Genomic DNA, 19,689 nt, shown 5'->3' with positions numbered 1-19,689 from the left:
ACAGAAAATAGAAAATTAAACCAAGTTACCCAATTGAGATACAGTTTAGTACAGTGCACGTTTCTCAAATTTCCTTCATTGGCATAGTTCTTTCATGATTTTGGCCATTCCTGCTTATAACTGTACTTTTGTAACTTAATGTTTTCTTTGAATTTCATGCTTTTATTTAAATAAATTTACTTTAAAAGAATTATGTATTTCTAGTCAAACTGGAAAGTCCTTATCACACGCTGTAATTGTGCAATTATCCAGAATGTTAATTCTAGCTAAACGCTTTACCTTCAAATGGCACTGACATTAAAATCTTTTCCGTCTTTTTTAAAAAGGAGGATTAACTAGTATTAGCACATTAAAATTTTCTTCTGGACCTATTCTGAAGGATAAGAACATAATTGAAAAAGGAGTAATATTGTAGCTATTTCATTAGTTAGAATAAGCTAGACAGTGCTGTCATAACAACAACCTTACAAATCTCAGTGGTTTAACACAAGGAGGGTCTATTTCTAGTTAACCCAAACAACCCTGGGCAACTCTCCAGGACAGCTGTTCTATATACAATAGCATAGCAGTTCAGGCTGTTTCAGTGTTGTATCCTACCATCTCAACATGAGACTTCTCTGATTTTCGTGTCAGAGGAGGAGACAGACTATAAAATCATGCAGGGCCTGTGTCACTTGTGTTCTCATTTTATAAGCCAGAGCCAGTCACGTAGTCCTTCCTAAACTTAACAGAAGCCGGCGATTGTAGTCACCCTTGTGCCTAGAAAGGAATGGAGACTAGGATGTTGGTAGGCACTAGTACAACCCAACATACCATGTAATTCAGTGCTATTTACTGCCCGTTTTATAGATTATCTATCTATCTATCTATCTATTTATTTATTTATTTATTTATTTATTTATTTTTAAAGATTTTATTTATTTGACAGAGACAGAGACAGCCAGCGAGAGAGGGAACACAAGCAGGGGGAGTGGGAGAGGAAGAAGCAGGCTCATAGCAGAAGAGCCTGATGTGGGGCTCGATCCCAGATTGCTGGGATCACGCCCTGAGCCGAAGGCAGACGCTTAACCGCTGTGCCACCCAGGCGCCCCTGAAGAACAATATTGTTGATGAAATAATGTAATATTCTAAATTGAAAAACCTGCGTATCGTTTTGTAATCTACCATTAAATACTGTGATCGTAACAGATCTTGTGATTCTGTTTTCCCATCTGCAACAAGGTTAATGTGTTCCTCATAGAAAAATTATGAAATGTAAATAAAAGTATAAAATAAACTGTTATACAAATGTGAACAAGGCGCCTGGGTGGCTCAGTTGGTTAAGCATCTGACTCTTGATTTTGGCTCAGGTCGTGATCTCAGAGTCCTGAGATCAAGCCCTGCCTTGGCTCTGCGCTCAATGCAGAGCTGGCTGTAGATTCTTTTCTCCCTCTCCTTCTGTGTATGTGTGCGCTCTCTCTCTAAGAAAAAAAAAAAAGTTAGCTATTATTTATTGGTTGTAGCATAACTTTTTTGAAGTGAGATATTTGTTTTTAGAGCTATGTACCTAGTGTTAGAATCTAGCTCTAGCAAGAAGTTAGTTTCACTAACTTTAGCTTCACAAAAGAGACTGTGCAAGTCCCAAACAGAATTACCTGTTCTACTGATCTTAATAAAACAAAGGTTTAAGCATATTTCTCTACAATCAAAATGCTCTTTCTTAAAAATTTTCTTATACTTCATTTTGCTTTGAATTACCAAATAAGATCAGAACAAAACTCTTTAAGAAAACTAGCATCAATAAATGTAATGTTAGAAAACTTAGTTTTAAATTCTTTTATTTGATAAAATTTACAGTGGTGTATTTATGAATTTTTAAAACAAAGCAGAGCGATAAATGATAAAACTATTTTGAATAAATTCAAAAAATCAAATAAATATTACATATTTCTTATAAAGCATTGATATAAAGTCTAGTCACATGTACCCAAAATAATCTGTTTTTCTAGGTCATCTTGCTCCTGTCCCACCTTCTTCCCTAATTTCCTGATAGAGTTCATAAAAGGAGTTCTATTTCTTCTTTAAATAGTTGGTAGATGGGGTGCCTGGGTGGCTCAGTCGTTAAGTGTCTGCCTTCGGCTCAGGGCGTGATCCTGGATCCCTGGGATCGAGCCCCGCATCAGGCTCCTCTGCTGGGAGCCTGCTTCTTCCTCTCCCACTCCCCCTGCTTGTGTTCCCTCTCTCGCTGGCTGTCTTTCCCTCTGTCAAATAAATAAATAAAATCTTTAAAAAAAAAAAATAGTTGGTAGAGTTCACTAGTGATGCCACCTGGAACACGGCATTTTTTATGGGAAGATGTTAATTCAGTTTCCTTATGTGTTATATATCTATTCAGATTTTCTATTTCTTGATGAGTAGTCTGTTTTGATCATTTGTGTCTTTCCAGGAATTTATTTCTTCTAAACTGTCTAATTTGTTGGCATAAAGTTATTCATAATGTTCCCTTATAATCCTTGTAATTTCTGTAGAGTTGATAGTGATATCCCCTCTTTCAATCCTAATTTTGATAATTTGTGTCTTTGCTATTTTTCTTGATCAATCTAGTTTAAGGTGTTTTCAGTTTTGTTCATCTTTTCAAAGAATTCTGATTTCAATACTATTCTCTATTTTTATTTACTATTTAATTGTTTTCTGCTCTAATCTTTATTGTTTCCTTTTTCTGCTTGATTTTAATTTTAGTTTGCTCTTTTTCAGCTTTTTAAAAACATGAGCTATTTCCCTAGTAGCTTTTTAACTGTTATATCCATAAAACTCTTCTTTGAAACTTAAAAAAAAAGGTAAATTAGAAAGACTTAGTAATTCTCTCCAAATTAGCTTTTAGAAATAACCTTGTACTTTTGATTTTAATAGAAAATTAATGAACATTTGTTAAACTTTGTACTGAATTGGGAGCCATTCTGAAGTACATTTTTCTCTTCTTTAAACCTTGTGGCCCCTGTTTCATACCTTTATGTGGCACTTAGCTTTTTCTGCTTTATATCATGGCTGTTCTTACTCTTATCTCCATCATTTTATTCCTTCAGTCCAGAAGCTGTTTTAATCATGTTTGAATCCCCTGTAGCATCTAGTGCTGAGCTCTGCACATGGTAGAACACAATAACATTTTACTGAATTGAATGGAAGAGCTCTCTTGTACATTTTATGGTTGGTTTACAAATAGTTGTATTCAGTTTCCTAACAAAACAATTCTCATTTTCAAAGTATCACTCTTTGTATGTGAACGTTCCATTTAGCATTAAATTTACGTTTTGAGTGATACATCTTAATACTGCCTAATGATATGATAATCCCTAAAATCTATTCTGTTGGCTCTGTCTTTGTTTACATAGAAAGTAATTAGATTATAATTATTAGAGTTTTCAGTAATATGTTGTCTATATATAAACTTTCACCTCACCACTAGAACATGAGTAAGAAAGTACAAGTAAAGCATTTAGCCCTGATATCTCACCTCTCTATTTTAGTCAGTAGACAACTTTATGAATACATTTGTAATAACCCATTTTTCTTGAAGTTGTTAGTTGTGAATAAATAAATACACTAATGTACCTTCTCAAATTCCATTTCTTTTTGTTATTTCTGTGTAGTAGTTTTATGTATCACTGATAGTGAATAGTTCTATCCTTTATTGAATTATGTACAAATTTAAAATTATTAATGGCATTTCAGTTATTTGGATGTTGTTACTTTAGAGTTTTTTGTTTTCATCATTAGGAAGTTAGTATTAAAGTTTTTATATGGTAGTTTCTTTAAAAAAAACTTATTTTGATTTCTAAATTGCTGGAATTTTAACATATTGAAAGTCAGAAAGAATATTTTCCCCACATTTGGATAACTTCCATACTCTTTGTGTGATGTTCAAGTGAGCCCCCTCCTTTCACTGGGACCATAATGCCATAAGTTGATGCTGATTAACTAGTTTCTTTCTTTCTTTCTTTCTTTCTTTCTTTCTTTCTTTCTTTCTTTCTTTCTTTCTTTCTTCTTTCTTTCTTTCTTTCTTTCTTTCTTTCTTTCTTGAATGGATATAGTTGCTGTTATTCTTGGAAAATGGTAAAACTATATAAGGTTGTTTTTTTACTCAAATAAAATGAATTCAGTTTTCCTCCTTCCTAACGCTGTTCACTATAATCAGTGGAGATAAAGAAGGTTCGTGTGTGAGCCTGTCATGGATAACTAGAGGCCATATACTAACCGATATTTATATTGGTAAACAAAGTTTACTTTACATTGCTGCACTGCACACATTTTGTATTTCACTTATATTTGCACAACTTTGAGAGAACTTGGATGTCTATTATAGTTTGTTGTCAAGAATATGCGCATTGTATCTCTAGCTACACTAATATATATTCAGATTTAAAATAAATGTGTTCCAATTATTTGATACTTCACGGCATAATATGGATATAAAACAACATGGAACAATTTTTATTTGCAAAGTAGAGTCAGAGAGTGGGGAAACTAAAGAGGATAGTGCATGGTATTTGAGGAAGTTGCAGGAAAAAGAAAAGTATATAAACATATATTTCATTTATTATGCTTTCATAGATAATCAGAAGAAAAGAGAACTGGAAAAATACTCTGCAGCTATGTATTAATTTTGTAGTTGGTTTTAGATCAGTAAATTTTTAGATCAGTATATTTTTCATTATAAAGAATCAAACTTTCTCTGCTTGACTTATTTCACTTAGCATTATCTCCTCCAGTGCCGTCCATGTTGCAGCAAATGTTGAGAAATCGTTCTTTTTGATAGCTGAGTAATAATTCCATTGTACATATGGACCACATCTTTTTTTTTTTTTTTAAAGATTTTATTTATTTATTTGACAGTGATAGAGACAGCCAGCGAGAGAGGGAACACAAGCAGGAGGAGTGGGAGAGGAAGAAGCAGGCTCATAGCAGAGGAGCCTGATGTGGGGCTCGATCCCATAACACCAGGATCACGCCCTGAGCCGAAGGCAGACGCTTAACCGCTGTGCCACCCAGGCGCCCCTGGACCACATCTTCTTAATCCAGTCATCTGTTGAAGGGCATCTCGGCTCCTTCCACGATTTAGCTATTGTGGACAATGCTGCTATGAACATTGGGATGCATATGGTCCTTCTCTTCACTACGTCTGTATCTTTGGGGTAAATACCCAGTAGTGCAATGGCTGGATCATAGGGTAGCTCAATTTTTAACTTTTTAAGGGACCTCCACACTGTTTTCCAGAGGGGAAATGGGATAGGCTGGTGATGGGTACTAAGGAGGGCACGTATTGCATGGTGCACTGGGTGTTATACGCAATTAATGAATCATGGAACTTTATATCAAAAACCAGGGATGTACTGTATGGTGACTAACATAATATAATAAAAAAAATTATTAGAAAGAAAGAAAGAAAGAATGAATGGATGAATGAATCAAGCTGTTTCTGCAGTAGATTAGTCTTTATTTGATAAAGCTTGTCATGTCAAGGTCTGATTTCCTCTTTCTGCATTGTATCTGGAGGTTTTTGTTTTTTTTCTTTTCTTTAGACAGATACTTTCTCCTTGCAAAAAACCAAGAAACTATGTGAATTATAGTTCTTTTTCTTCATCTGCTTTTCACTTACATCTAGTCTATGCCAAGTTGTCAAATTCTGTTGGTTTTTCTTTCTCTTTTTTTTTCCCTACTTTATTGTTTTTGATTCTTCTGTTTTGGCGGAAGTGCATAACCAAACAGTAAAAGCTCCTTGGCATTCCCCTTCCTTCAAGTTGTTGCTTATGCCATTTAAGCACGATCATGAACAGTAATTAATTAGTTTGGATAGGTTAGAAGGGTGGTGTTCCCACCTATTTCCAGATTTTAACCACCATAGACTGGAGGTTAAGAAGGAGGAAATAAAGAATGTCTCAAATATCTCTCCTACCCTTTCCCCCGACTCTCCCACTCCAGGAAATTCATGGTACCCGAAGGTTTATTTTCTAAGTGTTTAGGAGCATATAAGATTCTGCCTATGAAAGCTCTGTTAAAAACTTTTTAAAATACAGTTTTCTCTTTCCGGATAAAATTTCCACTGTTTTCCTCCAACTTCCTTAATAGTTCTCCAGTTCATATCTTTTTCTCCTGTGTTTTCCTCTAAGGGTTTTAGAATTTTAATTCTTACATTTAGGTCTTTGATCCATTTTGAGTTAATTTTTGTATACGGTATAAGATATGGATCCAACTTCATTCTTTTGCATGTAGATAATCAGTTTCCCCAACACCATTTATTGAAAAGATTGTCCTTTCCCATAAAATGGTCTGGGTACCTTTGTAAAATCATTTGACCATGGAGTTTATATCTGGAATCTCTGTTCAGTTGGTCTATATGTCTGTCTTTATGACACAATACCACACTGTTTTGATTACTTTATAGGAAGCTTTATGGTAAGTTTTGAAATCATGAAGTGCAAGACTTCTGACTTTGTTCTTTTTAAGATTGGCTTTGCTATTCAGGGTTCCTTGAGATTCTATATGAATTTTAGGATGGATTTTTCTATTTCTATAAAAAATGTCATTGGGATTTTTATTAGGATTGCATTGAATCTATAGATCACTTTGGAAAGTATTGTCATTTTGACAATATTAAGTCTTTGAATCTGTGAACAAGGGATGTCTTTCCATTTATTTGTATCTTTAATTTCAGCAACACTTTGTAGTTTTTCAGTGTACAAGTCTTTAGCCTCCTTGATTAAGTTTATTCCTAAGTATTCTTTTTGTTGCTTTTTTTTTTTTAATTTATCTTTTTTTTTTTTTTTTTAAGATTTTATTTATTTATTTGGCAGAGATAGAGACAGCCAGCAAGAGAGGGAACACAAGCAGGGGGAGTGGGAGAGGAAGAAGCAGGCTCATAGCAGAAGAGCCTGATGTGGGGCTCGATCCCATAACGCCGGGATCACGCCCTGAGCCGAAGGCAGACGCTTAACTGCTGTGCCACCCAGGCGCCCCTTTGTTGCTATTTTAAATTGAATTGTTTTCTTAATTTCATTCTGGGATAGCTCATCATTAGTACCCTTTTGTGTATTGATTTTGTATCTTGCAACTTCGTTCAGTTTGTTTATTCTAACAGTTTTATTGTAGACTCTTCACTTTCATTTAAGGTTTTCTACGTTTACGGAATGTCATCTGCAAACAGAGATAATTTTATTTATTCTGCTCAGACTTAGATGCCTTATATTTCTTATTCTTACCTATAGCTAAAATCTTTTTGCCCTGCCTTCACATTTGACAGTTAACTTGTTTTAGACTGATCTTACTGAATATGCTTTTTATCATAAAACCAACTTTGTGAAGAGAGTTTCTTGGTACTTCATGTTGTTCTCATCTTAAATGTATCCTTCAGTTCTCATTTTCTGATCCTTGCTTTGGTTTGGTCTCCCCTCATACCTGTCTTCCATCATTATCTGAGTCCCGTACCAGTTCCCTCCTAAAAATTCCCATCTGCTCTGAAACCTTTATCAAAGACAAATACCTTAGTAGTTATTTAAAATCCTTATTTTAGTGCCTTGATACTTGCTTGGATTAGGTGTGCTTCTCAGCATTATCTGCAACATTCCAGTTTACAGAGGCACCAACAGAGACAGATTTTCTCTTTCACTATTCACATTGCTGTGTGATCTATCTGATTGCTCTTATTTCCCGCTCCTTCGTCTCCTCCCCAGGTGATCTTGGAAGAATTCATGAGTACAGAAAATATTGATCTCTCTTCAAAACAGGCCCCAAGTGATGGATAGTGACTTAGGACTCTTTAAAAATAAATAAATAAATAAATAAAATAAAATAACACGACAGTTATATTGCTAAAAGAGTGACTAAAACAAAAAAAAATCTTAACTTTGACCATATACATTAATACTCCTAGAGATGAGGCCTTGATTTATATTTTATAACAACTTTTTCTTACAAAAGTCCCCTTCCTGATCTGCTCTGATAAGGTATTTATAGATATCTTTCTCTAACCCAATACTCACAAACTTTAGCATGCATACAATCATTGGAGGGCTTGCTATACAACAATTGCTGGGCTCCACCTTCCACAGTTTCTGATTCAGCTGATCTGAGGTGGAGTCCGATCATTTACATTTTTAATAAATTCCCGGATAATGCTGTGCTGCACCACATTTTGAGAACCAGTGGTCTAAATCACACTATTTAATATTCTTTCTTTGCCCACATATTTCTCATTGTCTAACCTAGACCATTTTGACTTGGGTAATCTACCACCTTCTAAGTTATAACATGTTTTCTTCAACAGTAGTTCCCTCTCAATTAAAAAAAATTAATTGGTGATATCACTGTTCTTGTCATTCTGCCCATGACATCTTAGACGTTTTTGTTTTCTTCCTTCCAACATACACACACAATTCAGACTTTACAAATCATGTTGAAATCTGTGATGGTGGTGACGAGGACAAAAACAGTGATAAAAACACCTAGCATTTATAGAGGACTTACATGCTAGGCACTGTTCGGAGCATTTTGTTTTAATTAATTAGTGTAATCCTTGCAATTCCCCCATGGTGTAGGTAATGTTTTTAAGTCCAAATAACTGATCGGAAACTTAGAGAAACGGTCTCAGCTAGGAAAAAATAGAATCTAACTTAAGCTTTCTGGTTTCAGGGCCCAGACTTTAATTCCTCTGCTAACCAGCACCTCACTATTATACTACCATATTATATCACAGTAAAATACCTGGTTTGGTGTTAGAATCCTCCTATCCATCACATTTAAATCACTTTTTAAAAAATGGTCTGGTAAACCCTTTTGACACAGAATTCTTGTACTCAGCTGAATCATCTTCTATACCATTTTTAGAATGACGTGTATTAAAATTCTAGGCTTCCCAAGCAAAATATCATGTGCTATCTTCCAAACTGACCTTCTGTGTTCTGCACCGAGCAGTATTAAGACTATTGGACAACTTGTCATACCTGTGATTGTACCCCCTGTGTTTGGACTTACAGCACTAGTTTTCTATAATTTGTGTGAGAGCAGCATTATAATCTGCCTTAAAAGATAATTTAAAGTCATTATTAAACATGTACGATATCCCATGAATGACAGTAGAGATAAAGGTAGGAAAAAAAGAATCAAATGTCCACTATGAAAAGATAACCTCAGTTGGAATTTCTAAGAAGGGAAAATCAAGAAGTCTGCATGGCATTGAGTTTACTGATCTCTGGGATCCTGATTTATCCCCTTGACTCCCATCTCATAATTCTTATACATTCCTCATACCACCACATACCCTCAGTTTCTCTTGCCATCCTTCAATTTCTTCCTAAGTTGCTGATTTCTGTCTGACTACTAGCCTACTATTTTCATTATAAAAATTGTTATTAAGATTTTTTGATATATGGAATCCCTTGAACCAGGGACCAGTGCTGTCTTTGTCAGAACTCAGCAGGTAAAATAGTTATTCTGCTGCCATGATAAAAAATAATAATAATGAAATTCTAGTAAAGGACTTGATAGATTTAAGAATTAAATTATAATCATTTCTTGTATATAAAGCAATACTGGATAAATAAAATGTTTCATTATTTTTGAATTGGTTGGTGAGATTATGATGAAAGAGACTCTAATATTGGCTATTAGTAGCCTGCAGATCTGCATATAAATCACTTGAGATCTTTGTTTGTGATAGAGACTTTTAAAAATAGGCTCAATTATTACAGTTTTAGCGGAGGTGAGAGTTCTGCTATTCCAAAGCTTGCTTTTGGTAGAGAACCATACTGTTAGCACCCTCAGCTCTTGTTGCTATGGAGACAGTAACAGGATTTATTTTGTTTTTTAACATACACTTAAAATATACATACATATCTTAAGATTTAAAATGTGATTTAGTTGCCTGTAGGCTTTGAGTATTGGCATATTTCAAAAGTACTTCTATATTTTTTAATACTTTATTATTTTTATCCTCCAGAGAAAATAGGGAATTCTGGCCATTATAACGACAAAGTTTTATATTACTTTTTACAGGGTCTTTTAGGAATAACTTAGAATCCCCTGTGGATCGGTAATGGATGAGGATTTTTAAGAACATGCAGAAACTTTTGAAAAAAGTGATGTGATCTTAAGCACTCCCATGTCTTGGACACCTATAGTTATGACACAAATATATAATGCATACAACTCAATTTCAGATTCAAGTGATACTTTTGAACCAGTGTTATGCTGAGCACTTTTACCCTGTTGTAATTTATTTAATGACACTCAGTTTGAGAGTGTTCAAGTAATCTTCATAATTTTAATTTTTAATGTATTAAACTGATTACTTAAATGTGTATCAATAGTGTTCCTTAACTCTTCCCCCTAAAAATCAGTAAATAGTACAAACCCTTGATAAATAGAACTCTAAATTCGTGAATTATACTTTTTATTTCATTCCTTACAAGAATGAATGGATTCCGTGGCATGGAATATTACTAATCCATAGAAGTCCTGAGTATATGTGCAACTAAATCACCTCTCTTTACCTTTAGCATCCAGTGTCAGACTGGCATGGCCTAGCTCACATCTTAGTCCACTAGCAGTTTTGACTTCTTACCTTAATAGTTGAGCTGTTGGGTGATTGATTTCCTTTTAAGCTAGGTAGATTAATCCTAGTTACAGTATTTATCACAACTGAGTGTTATAGCAGTTATTTCTGGAAAGAAAACCTTTGATTGCAATTGTTATAAACAGAATTTTAAAACTTAGCCCTATACTTTCCTCAGTTCATACCTTTATTTAATGGCAAAGAAAGACAAAATAGCTCTTTGCTTTCTAAAGAGAGAAAGTAGCTAAAGGTAATAGACAATTGCAGCTTAGGCTCACAGTTTTGAATATTAGGTTTTAGCTTTTCCAGTTTGCAGAGACTTTTTAACAAGACCCATCTCCTCTATGAAGAATGCAGTTCATTTTTTTTTTTTTCTGGCACAAAAAAATAGGGTAACCTGATCTGAGTCTGACAGAGTGTGTCGTTCATGTAAGTGCTTCCATCTGTTGCCTGCTGTTCCCCTTACTCATGACCCCTCTATGTTTCTCTCTTTCCCTTCTCCTTCCCTGTTTCTCTTTCCTTTTTCTTCCTTCCTTCCTTTCTGTTTTCTCTCTTTCTCTCTCTCCCTTTTCCCTCTCCCTCTCTCTCTGTCTCTTTTTTTGTCCTTAGCCCCTCTGAGGAAGGCAAAGTTTGTTGAGAGCCCACGAATTCCAGAATCCGAGCTTGGCTCACCAACCCTCGCTTCAGCTCAGAAACTGGACGTGGATGCATACTGCCCTGGTAAGCATGCATGCAAAGTGTCTGCTTTGACAGAGGGAGGTTTGGATCAGGCCCATCCAGCAGAGCAGTGTTTTGCATGTATACTATTCATAAAAACATATCCGTAACCCCTTTTGCAACTGATTGTGTATTTTCCTTATTAGAACATAGTTTTCCTGAATATCCTTTTTGACTCTTGAAGTAATGATGAGTAAGTATTGAAATCCATTTCAAGGATACTTTTCAAAAGAATTAAAATTATTTTGGTAGGTAAATGTTTTCAGGGTGATTTTTGTGATTTGAGATACTTGAAGAAAGATTGCTTTAGCCATGTGCAAACAAGAATATTATAGATATGAATAAAATATTCATTCAACGCTAGCCCTTATATATGACCTACCTTTTCTAACTCCCATTGCATTTCTGGACAGTTATAGAAAATAGTTGTAATGTTGGAAACATTAAACTTAAATTAGAAAAGAAGCCTTATAGGTTTCCAATTTGGGCTCCTGGACATTCACTTTTAGAAATACCTCTTCTCATGAATGGCCGGTGAGCACATGTGGGAGTTCACTAAAACCCTTCTCTTGTGGGAGCCAAGCTGAGACAGAGTCATTCTCAATGCTTAGATTCTTGCAAACGGAGAGGAGTTGCCTGGCAACATCCTTTACACTCACTCTACAGAGAGTCTATAGAGCTGTGTCAGAAATGTTCAAAGATCTAGTTGGGCGTCCAGATCAGAGCTTTAGTAGAGGGCCTTAGAAGACTTGGTTTTAGGTCTTTTGTTTATTCCTGCTCATTAAAATTGATGTTATACCACAGAAGGAGACCACTACATATTTACAGCATTAGGGTCAGCAGAATAAAATGATTTTTAGTTCCAGGGAAGGTATCAATAACTCTAATCTGAAGTATCAGGATCATAGAGCTCTGAAGCCAAATAAGACATGTTTAATGGAAAAAGGAAAAAAAAGATAATAGGTGAAAACCTGGAACAAACCTAATCAGAGACATTGATTGTATGGATCAGTTTTAAGTACTAGAAGACCTTGGGGATTTTACTTTCAGGGTGCAGAATCCTGGGTTTCATCGACTGTCGGAGATGACTCTTTTTAAATCAATCGCAGTTATGTATTAGGAACAGCTTTTCCGTGTCTGAAAGGAACAAAATAGCTCTTTAAAAGGCACCCTCGCACTTGGTTAGAAGGATCTTTTTCATGTTTTGAGGTACTGTCACACTTCTTGGGCAATGGAATAGTGTGCTTTGCATTTCTTCGTGCGAATTTTAGTATAATAAAGTAAAACAAATAAAAGCACTAATTCCCTATTCCTGCATTGAGTTTTGGGAAAGAAACTCTGTTGGAGGCCTTTTCTTTCCCAGATTTGCAAGTCTGAATGACTGTCAGGGAGACTAATTTTTCACTTCCTGATTGTCCCTCTGACATCTTCAATCTAATCTAGCCATCTATCATCAAGAAGCAAGGTAGCTGCTGTTTGTTGGAATGCCAGTGCTGAATTCCTATGAAAAATCTTATCCACATTATTTTTTATGTATATTTCCCACAAATATGAGTCTTTGCTCAGTTGGAATTGAACCAAACTAAGCCTCAGTTGAAACTTTCAGAAAGCCAGGAAAAAACTAAAATATGTTGCCAGAATGTTAATTGCCATGCTCCTCAGTCTCGCCTTTTCTTATCTGAACAGATTTAATGCACAGAAACTTCTTAGTGTTTTACTCTTTTATAATGAAGTTATTAAACTCTCCGAAAATACGTTTCTACTGAGATAAGATGAGTGACCTGGAGGTTGAAGCTATTATGTTCTACATAGTACCAAAACTTGACAATGAACAGATGAATTCAGTATACTCACAAAGCAAGCAAATAGTCCCTTTCTTTTGAATTTCTCTTACACAGGCTATCTAACAGAACCGTGATCATGTTTTATTGTATATTTAGATATAGTCACTCAGTTAAAACTGTTTCTCTTCTTGTCCACCTGCTTTATTCATTATCATATACAAATTTAGGAAAATAGTATATATATCTCACAGAGGCGACAGTCATAAATCGAAGGTTCAAGCAGTGGCTTTCAGATTTCGGCATGCTTCAGAATCACCAGGAAGCATTGTTTAAATGCAGATTGCTGGGCACCCTCAGAATTTCTGATTCAGTAAACTTGGATTAAGTTGAGAATTTGCTTTTCTGACGAATTCCCTGGTGACGCTGAAGCTGCTGGTTGACGTTCCACACTTTGAGGAACAGCTGGGTTACAGGACTGCTGCAGGGTGCTTACAAGCAGTCCAGTGAACAATTCCAGAAAATCATTCTGCTATTGACTTCTGAGGATGTTGTTTCTGTATTATCTAAACTTAAACCTTTTGATGCTTGTACTTTAGGTTGGAAGAATAAAGCTTTTGTGTCTAAGAAATAGACATGTCTTTTTTTGGTTGGTTCTTTTGTTCCTGGTATCTGTGTACCTATGTCTAGTTTTCAGTATTGTCCTACATATAAAAGGAAATCGTGGCTCAAACCAGAACAAGTCATTGATATTTCGTCTGCAAAGTCTAGGGAAAGCTATACTGAGATATAGCAGTTGATCCAGAATATTTGTCTAATAAATTAAGGGATTCGGTCTACATAGCATTAGATTCTAAAATACCTAATTTGCATTTTACCATTCCCCAAATCAGATTTGTTGTATGTGGAAAATGTGAGGAAAACACAAGTGAACAGTATGTTTTGGTTCTGTGCTTAAAACCATAGGACATGATTGATGATGTTACATAACTGACCTACCAGAGTGTAGGTGATGTTAAGTGAATTGTGTTTGATAATTGTCTTGCAGCGGGGAAATTTAGACCTAGAGAATTTAAGTGATTTGTGTAGTGTCACAAACAGAATTTATTGTTGAACTCTTGAAGTGGACACAATGTAATCCAGGAATAGATTGCCCATAATTCTGGTACTGTTTTAATTCCATAAACACCCCTTAACTACCCTTAAAAAAGCAGAAAATTCAGTTTTTATATATGAGACTGGGCTATAATCTATTTTTAGGGTAACCAGCTGATATCAGTGGTTTCAATAAAAATTCCCAAGGTAAGAGAACGGATTCATCCTACACTCTCACTTTCCTGCTTATGGTGTTATTTATTAGCTGTGTGGTTTTAGGCAAGTCACTTAACCTTTCTGAGCTTCAGTTTCCTTGTCTGTAAAAATGGGAACAATAATCTTAAATCAGATTAATACAAAGCACTTAGCAGAAAGCTTGATTCATAGTAAATGCTTATAAATGTTAGCTAATTTTGTTATTATTATAGTGATAATCTTGAAGTATACTACAGGGTGTTAAAGTGTTTTCTAAATAATCAGAGGGGGAGGAAGATGTAAAGGTGTAGGGTCATTTTTATTTTACTTATTTCATTTTTTTAGTATTTATTTATTTTAGAGAGGGAGCAGGGAGGGGAGGAGCTGACAGAGAGGGAGAGTCTTAAGCAGGCTCCATGCCCAGCACAGAGCCCAACTCAAGGCTCAGTCTCAGTACCCTGAGGTCATGACCTGAGCCAAAATCAAGAGTCAGACGCTTAACTGACTGAGCCACCCAGGTTTCCCTAGGGTCATTTTTAGTTAAATATATCTTGTGTTTCAGTTCTGATCCCCCCCCCCCCGGTTGGCCTTTTGATCCTAAACATGTAATATAATGTCTCTGTGCCTCAGTTTCCTTCACAGCAACATGGCATATACCATGATGTTATTTCTGTAATTTAACATATTAAATACATATTTGTATAGATATATGAATAAATATATATTCATAGGGAAAACATTGGTTGCCTAAAGAGAGAGAGAGAGAGTTAGGATTGGTTGGGAAGTCAGTAGAGAGCGGGATTGGTGAGATAATGTTCATGTTAGCAGTGGTTGTAGCTGGTTGGTGGGATTACAGGTGGGTTTAATTTTCTTTCTTGGGCAGCATATATTAGTGAATGAGAGCTCGAGTTCTAGAGTTAGATCTGGGTTTAATTTCTGACTCTGTCACCTACTAGTTGTAACTGTGTGTTAACTTTCATAACCTTGAATTCTTTGTAAACTTTGATAAAAATAGGTCTTCTATGATAGGTTTATCTCATAGGGTTGTTAAGATTAAGTAAAATAACATATATGCCAAATGCTTACTTCAGGCAAAATAAACGGTAAGCACCTTTCCTGTTACTGTTGTTCATCATCGTCATTACACTTTGTTCGTTTTCTAAAATTTCTGCAATGGCTTTGTACTGAAATTTTGTAGTTATCGGATGCCACTAAAGGATGGTGATACTCTTTATACCTTTGTTTCTTAAGTTTTTGTATTGGGTATTATAATAATACATCAACTGTAGAAATGAATCTTGACACAGATGACAGGCCAACGCAACAGCTTTATAGGACTTTTGACTACATCTGCAAGGTTAAGGGCCAAAGTCCAGACTGGTGTTCTGAAAATAGATGGCTTTTATCCACATCGAATACTTTCAGAGAAATTTGAGATTAATCTTTTTATAATAGATCTTTTAAATCTCTTTAAAAATGGCACTGTCCTTCAAAGGACAGTGTTATTTAAGATGACAACAAGATTAGGATGTATTTGAAACTCAAGAATGGAAGAGAATTTTATGATAGTTTTTTGGTACATATTCATATTTATATATTTTTTGAATTCATAAGGGATTTTTTCCTCTGGATTTCTTATCAGCATTGTACATTCCATTGGGCAAGTACAAGCCACTATAGATAAATGTTTTATAAAAAGTGAGTAATTCCTTGAACCTCTTTTCCCAACTCTTACATAGTTGTGGTCATATTCTTTAAAAGAAAAGGATTATTTGTTTTCTCATCTTTTTCTTTCCATTTTTTTTTCTGAAAACATTATCAAATGTTATCTTTGTTAGTTAGGCATGCTTCATTTGTTTTGCTATGAATTTTATACTTAAAATTATATTTTAAAACCCTCTGTATGATTTTTGATGGGCACGTAGATACCAGGAGCCTTTTCTTGTAATTCACATCTTCTTCTGTCTTCTATTTGTATTCCCTATGTCTACTATGTTGTAAACACAGTAAGTGTAAAGCAGTAAGTGTTAACCTGACTTAAATTGATGAGCTTTAGGGGTGCTCTAAACTGCTTATTATACACAAACATGATTCTGTGATGTACATGTGTGCTTCTTCCTTTTTTAGATTTTATTTATTTTTGTGAGAGAGAGAGTGTGTGTGAATGAGCACATGGTGGGGAGGGGCAGAGGGAGAAGCAGGCTCCCCACTGAGCAGGGAGCCTGATGCGGGACTCGTTCCCAGGACCCTGGGATCATAAACTGAGCCGAAGGCAGACACTTAACCGACTGAGCCACCCAGGTGCCTGAATGTGTGCTGCTTTCTATAACAGCCTCCCAGAGCAGTCTATGACACATACTTTACCCACCCCAAATAAAGGAGAAAAGAAATACTGTTGTAAAGATTGAAATGAAACAGCAGCTGTTAATGGTATAGCTATTAGAACGTGTGTGTGTGTGTGTGTGTGTGTGTGTGTGGACAGTGGACAGACTTGTAAATGGAATGAAGGGAATAACTGAAAGACAGTACTGCTCTAATCACAATGTGAAAGTCAATATAGAAAGGAGAGCTCAGAAGCAGAGAGAAAAGCTGAACATATTTCAGTGTATTTTAAGTATGAGAAACACTGCCTGATTACTGGTTATGAAAATAAGTATGCCAAAGAACCAGAATATGAATATGAATAGCTTTTCTTGCCCACACTTCCTTATCCACTAGTAAGTTCTTAACATGTTAGAAAGTTATTTCAGTGCACAGTGATTTGTTGAATAAAATGTTGCATTTTGATCATTTTTGTTTTCCTGATTTATATCTTATCATTATTTAAAAGATAAATAGTCTCATCCACAAACTTTTAGATTAACTTTTCTCAAGATGTTTTGCATCACAAATTCTAAAGACTTGGCCTATGAATGTGGTGCCTAGATCCATAAATTAGATATCCGAAAGAACAGTTTTTCCATTAACTGAAAAACATTTTAACTTACAGTTTTTGAGGCAGTAAAATGCACTAGCGTAGACTACAGACGTTGGAGCCAGAGTGCCTGTGTTCAGATATTAGTTCTGTCACTACTTGAGTGACCTCGAGCAAATAACAACCATAAGAAATTAATTTCCTTATCTGTAAGATGGAGCTTGTAATATTACCTACACCATAGGAATGCTGCAAAGATGTATTAAAATATGTAAAATAATCAAAACAATTATGTATGTGGTCCATAGTGCTATATAAATCTTAGCTACAGTTATTATAATGTTTTAGAAACTTTAATGCCTTTTATTTAAGAACGCTGTGGGTCAGACTATCATCCTTTTTAGAGTACTTTGCAGAGGATAAAATCGCACCTTTAACCTGTAGTCATTGGTTGTTTTTACAAGCAATCTATGTATATGTATAGATGCTAAGTTGTGTGGGTTTTGGGTTTTGGTTTTTTTAATGGAAACAGTTTTTCACAGTGGTAAGTAGCTCAGGCCCTGGGATCAGACAGGCTTGGATTCAACTCTCGCTGTGCCACATAATTAGCTGTGTAACTTTTATTACTTTATCTTTCTAATTCTCTGGTTCCTCGTTTGTAAAATGAAGATAGTAATATCACCTACTCCATAGGGTGTTTGTGATGATTAAATAAGATAATATACATAGTTTACTTAGCTCAGCATCTGGAACATCAGGTACTATAGTCATAATAACTTGTGTCTCACATGTATATATTATTATAAATTTATTTCTGAAAATAAATGTAGTTTTATGTCTTTCTTTTCCTAAACCGTATGTAAGTTCCTGCAGCCCAACGTCCATGAAAAATTCTCTGGGAGGAAGGAAGGGACAGAAAGGTATTCTTGACTTGTGTTTTGACACCCAACAAACTCGAGATTTACGAATTCTATATGATGTCGCCAGTGCCACCCTTTATTTCTAAGTCACTTAAGATCTTCCTTATCTTTTTGTTTGTGTTTTTCCTTATCTAGAAGTTATGCATTATAACATTTACGCTTATGAGACTTGTGGGAAGTGTTGGTTAAATTCTATTTATTTTCACTGAGTACCCTTGAAAATAGATCCTGTATTAGTGATCTATTGCTATAAAACAAATTACCATAAAACAGCAGCACTTGTTATCTCACAGTTTCTGTGGGTCAAGAATTTAGATGCAGCTTAGCTTCTTTCTGTGGCTCAGGGTCACTCATAAGCTGCAGGTCAAGTTGACAGCCTGGGTTATAATCATCTCAAGGCTCAACTGGGGAGGGATCCTCTTTCAAGTTTATGTATATGGTTGTTGGAAGGATTTGGTTCCCTATGGGTTGTTGAACTGAGGGTCTTAGTTCCTCACTAGCTTTACAGCCCGAGGCCACCTTCAGTTCCTTTTCATGTGGATTTCTCCATAGGGCACCTTACAACATGTCAGCTTGCTTCATGAGAGCAAGCCAGCAAGAGGCAAAGTGAGTGCAAGCAAAATGAAAGTGATGGCCTTTTATAGTATAATCTCAAAAGTAACGGGGCACCTTGCTGGTTCAGTTGGAAGAGCATGCGACTCTTGATCTTGGGGTTGTGAGTTTGAGCCCCATGTGAGGTGAAGAGATTACTTCAATAAATAAAACTTTTTTAAAAAGTGACATCCTATCAGTTTTCGCCATATTCTGTTTGTTTGAAGCAAGTCACTACATCCAGTCCACACTCAAGGGAGTAAATTGGAATTTTGAGGAAAGTTGTTTAAATGGAACAACAAATTTTTCTTTTTTCTACATATTTGTTATGTGCTATTCCATGTTCTGGAAACATAAATCTTTCTCATCCTTGCATTCCAATAGAAAAATTCCATATATTCCTAGTACCCATCCTTTTTATATTCAGAAATTTCCTGCTGTGCTTCTTATAACTATCTGTAGGTCTTTCCCCTTGCCTTATCTGTACAGATTATTTACAGATTACAAATTATTAATCTGTACTGTTAAGCAATTTATAATCAATACTGTTATACCTTTAAGTTTACCGTAATGTGTTTTGACTTTTATAGAAAAATATGTTCAATGAAAATAACTAATATAAGGTTATTTATGCCACTTTCGTGAGGTTTGGGCTTGGAAAAATCTGTCTCGTGGTGCCATATTAAGATTCTGATGCTGCAGCTAACATTTGTGATTTGTTTTTCTTGATCAACGTAGAAAAGAAGAATAAAGAACAAAGATAACTTACCACCCCTTCACTATTCAAAAAATTTTTTTCAAAGTATGATATTATTCCTTACCAAGATGTAGCCAGTATTTAAACATATTTGTGCTAAAAAACATGCACAAACCACATACAGTATGGAAGATCAC

The 19,689-nt window shown here is 35.3% G+C and overlaps 1 protein-coding gene across 5 annotated transcripts in view; it reads left to right on the top strand.

Annotated features, from left to right (window-relative positions):
- Positions 1–19,689, top strand: part of TANC2 (tetratricopeptide repeat, ankyrin repeat and coiled-coil containing 2) — a 359,716-nt gene that overhangs the window by 172,635 nt on the left and 167,392 nt on the right. For 2 of the 5 annotated variants that reach the window (XM_057318081.1, XM_057318082.1), the window contains exon 5: positions 11,192–11,302. The exons of the other annotated variants lie outside the window; for them this stretch is intronic. In XM_057318081.1, the coding sequence (XP_057174064.1) occupies positions 11,192–11,302 (111 nt within the window). The remainder of the gene's footprint in view (positions 1–11,191; positions 11,303–19,689) is intronic. 5 annotated transcript variants of the gene reach the window in all.

This window comes from Ursus arctos, unplaced genomic scaffold (assembly GCF_023065955.2).
Source record: "Ursus arctos isolate Adak ecotype North America unplaced genomic scaffold, UrsArc2.0 scaffold_24, whole genome shotgun sequence".
Taxonomy (NCBI): Eukaryota; Metazoa; Chordata; class Mammalia; order Carnivora; family Ursidae; genus Ursus; species Ursus arctos.
This window is presented reverse-complemented; position numbering and strand designations above follow the sequence as displayed.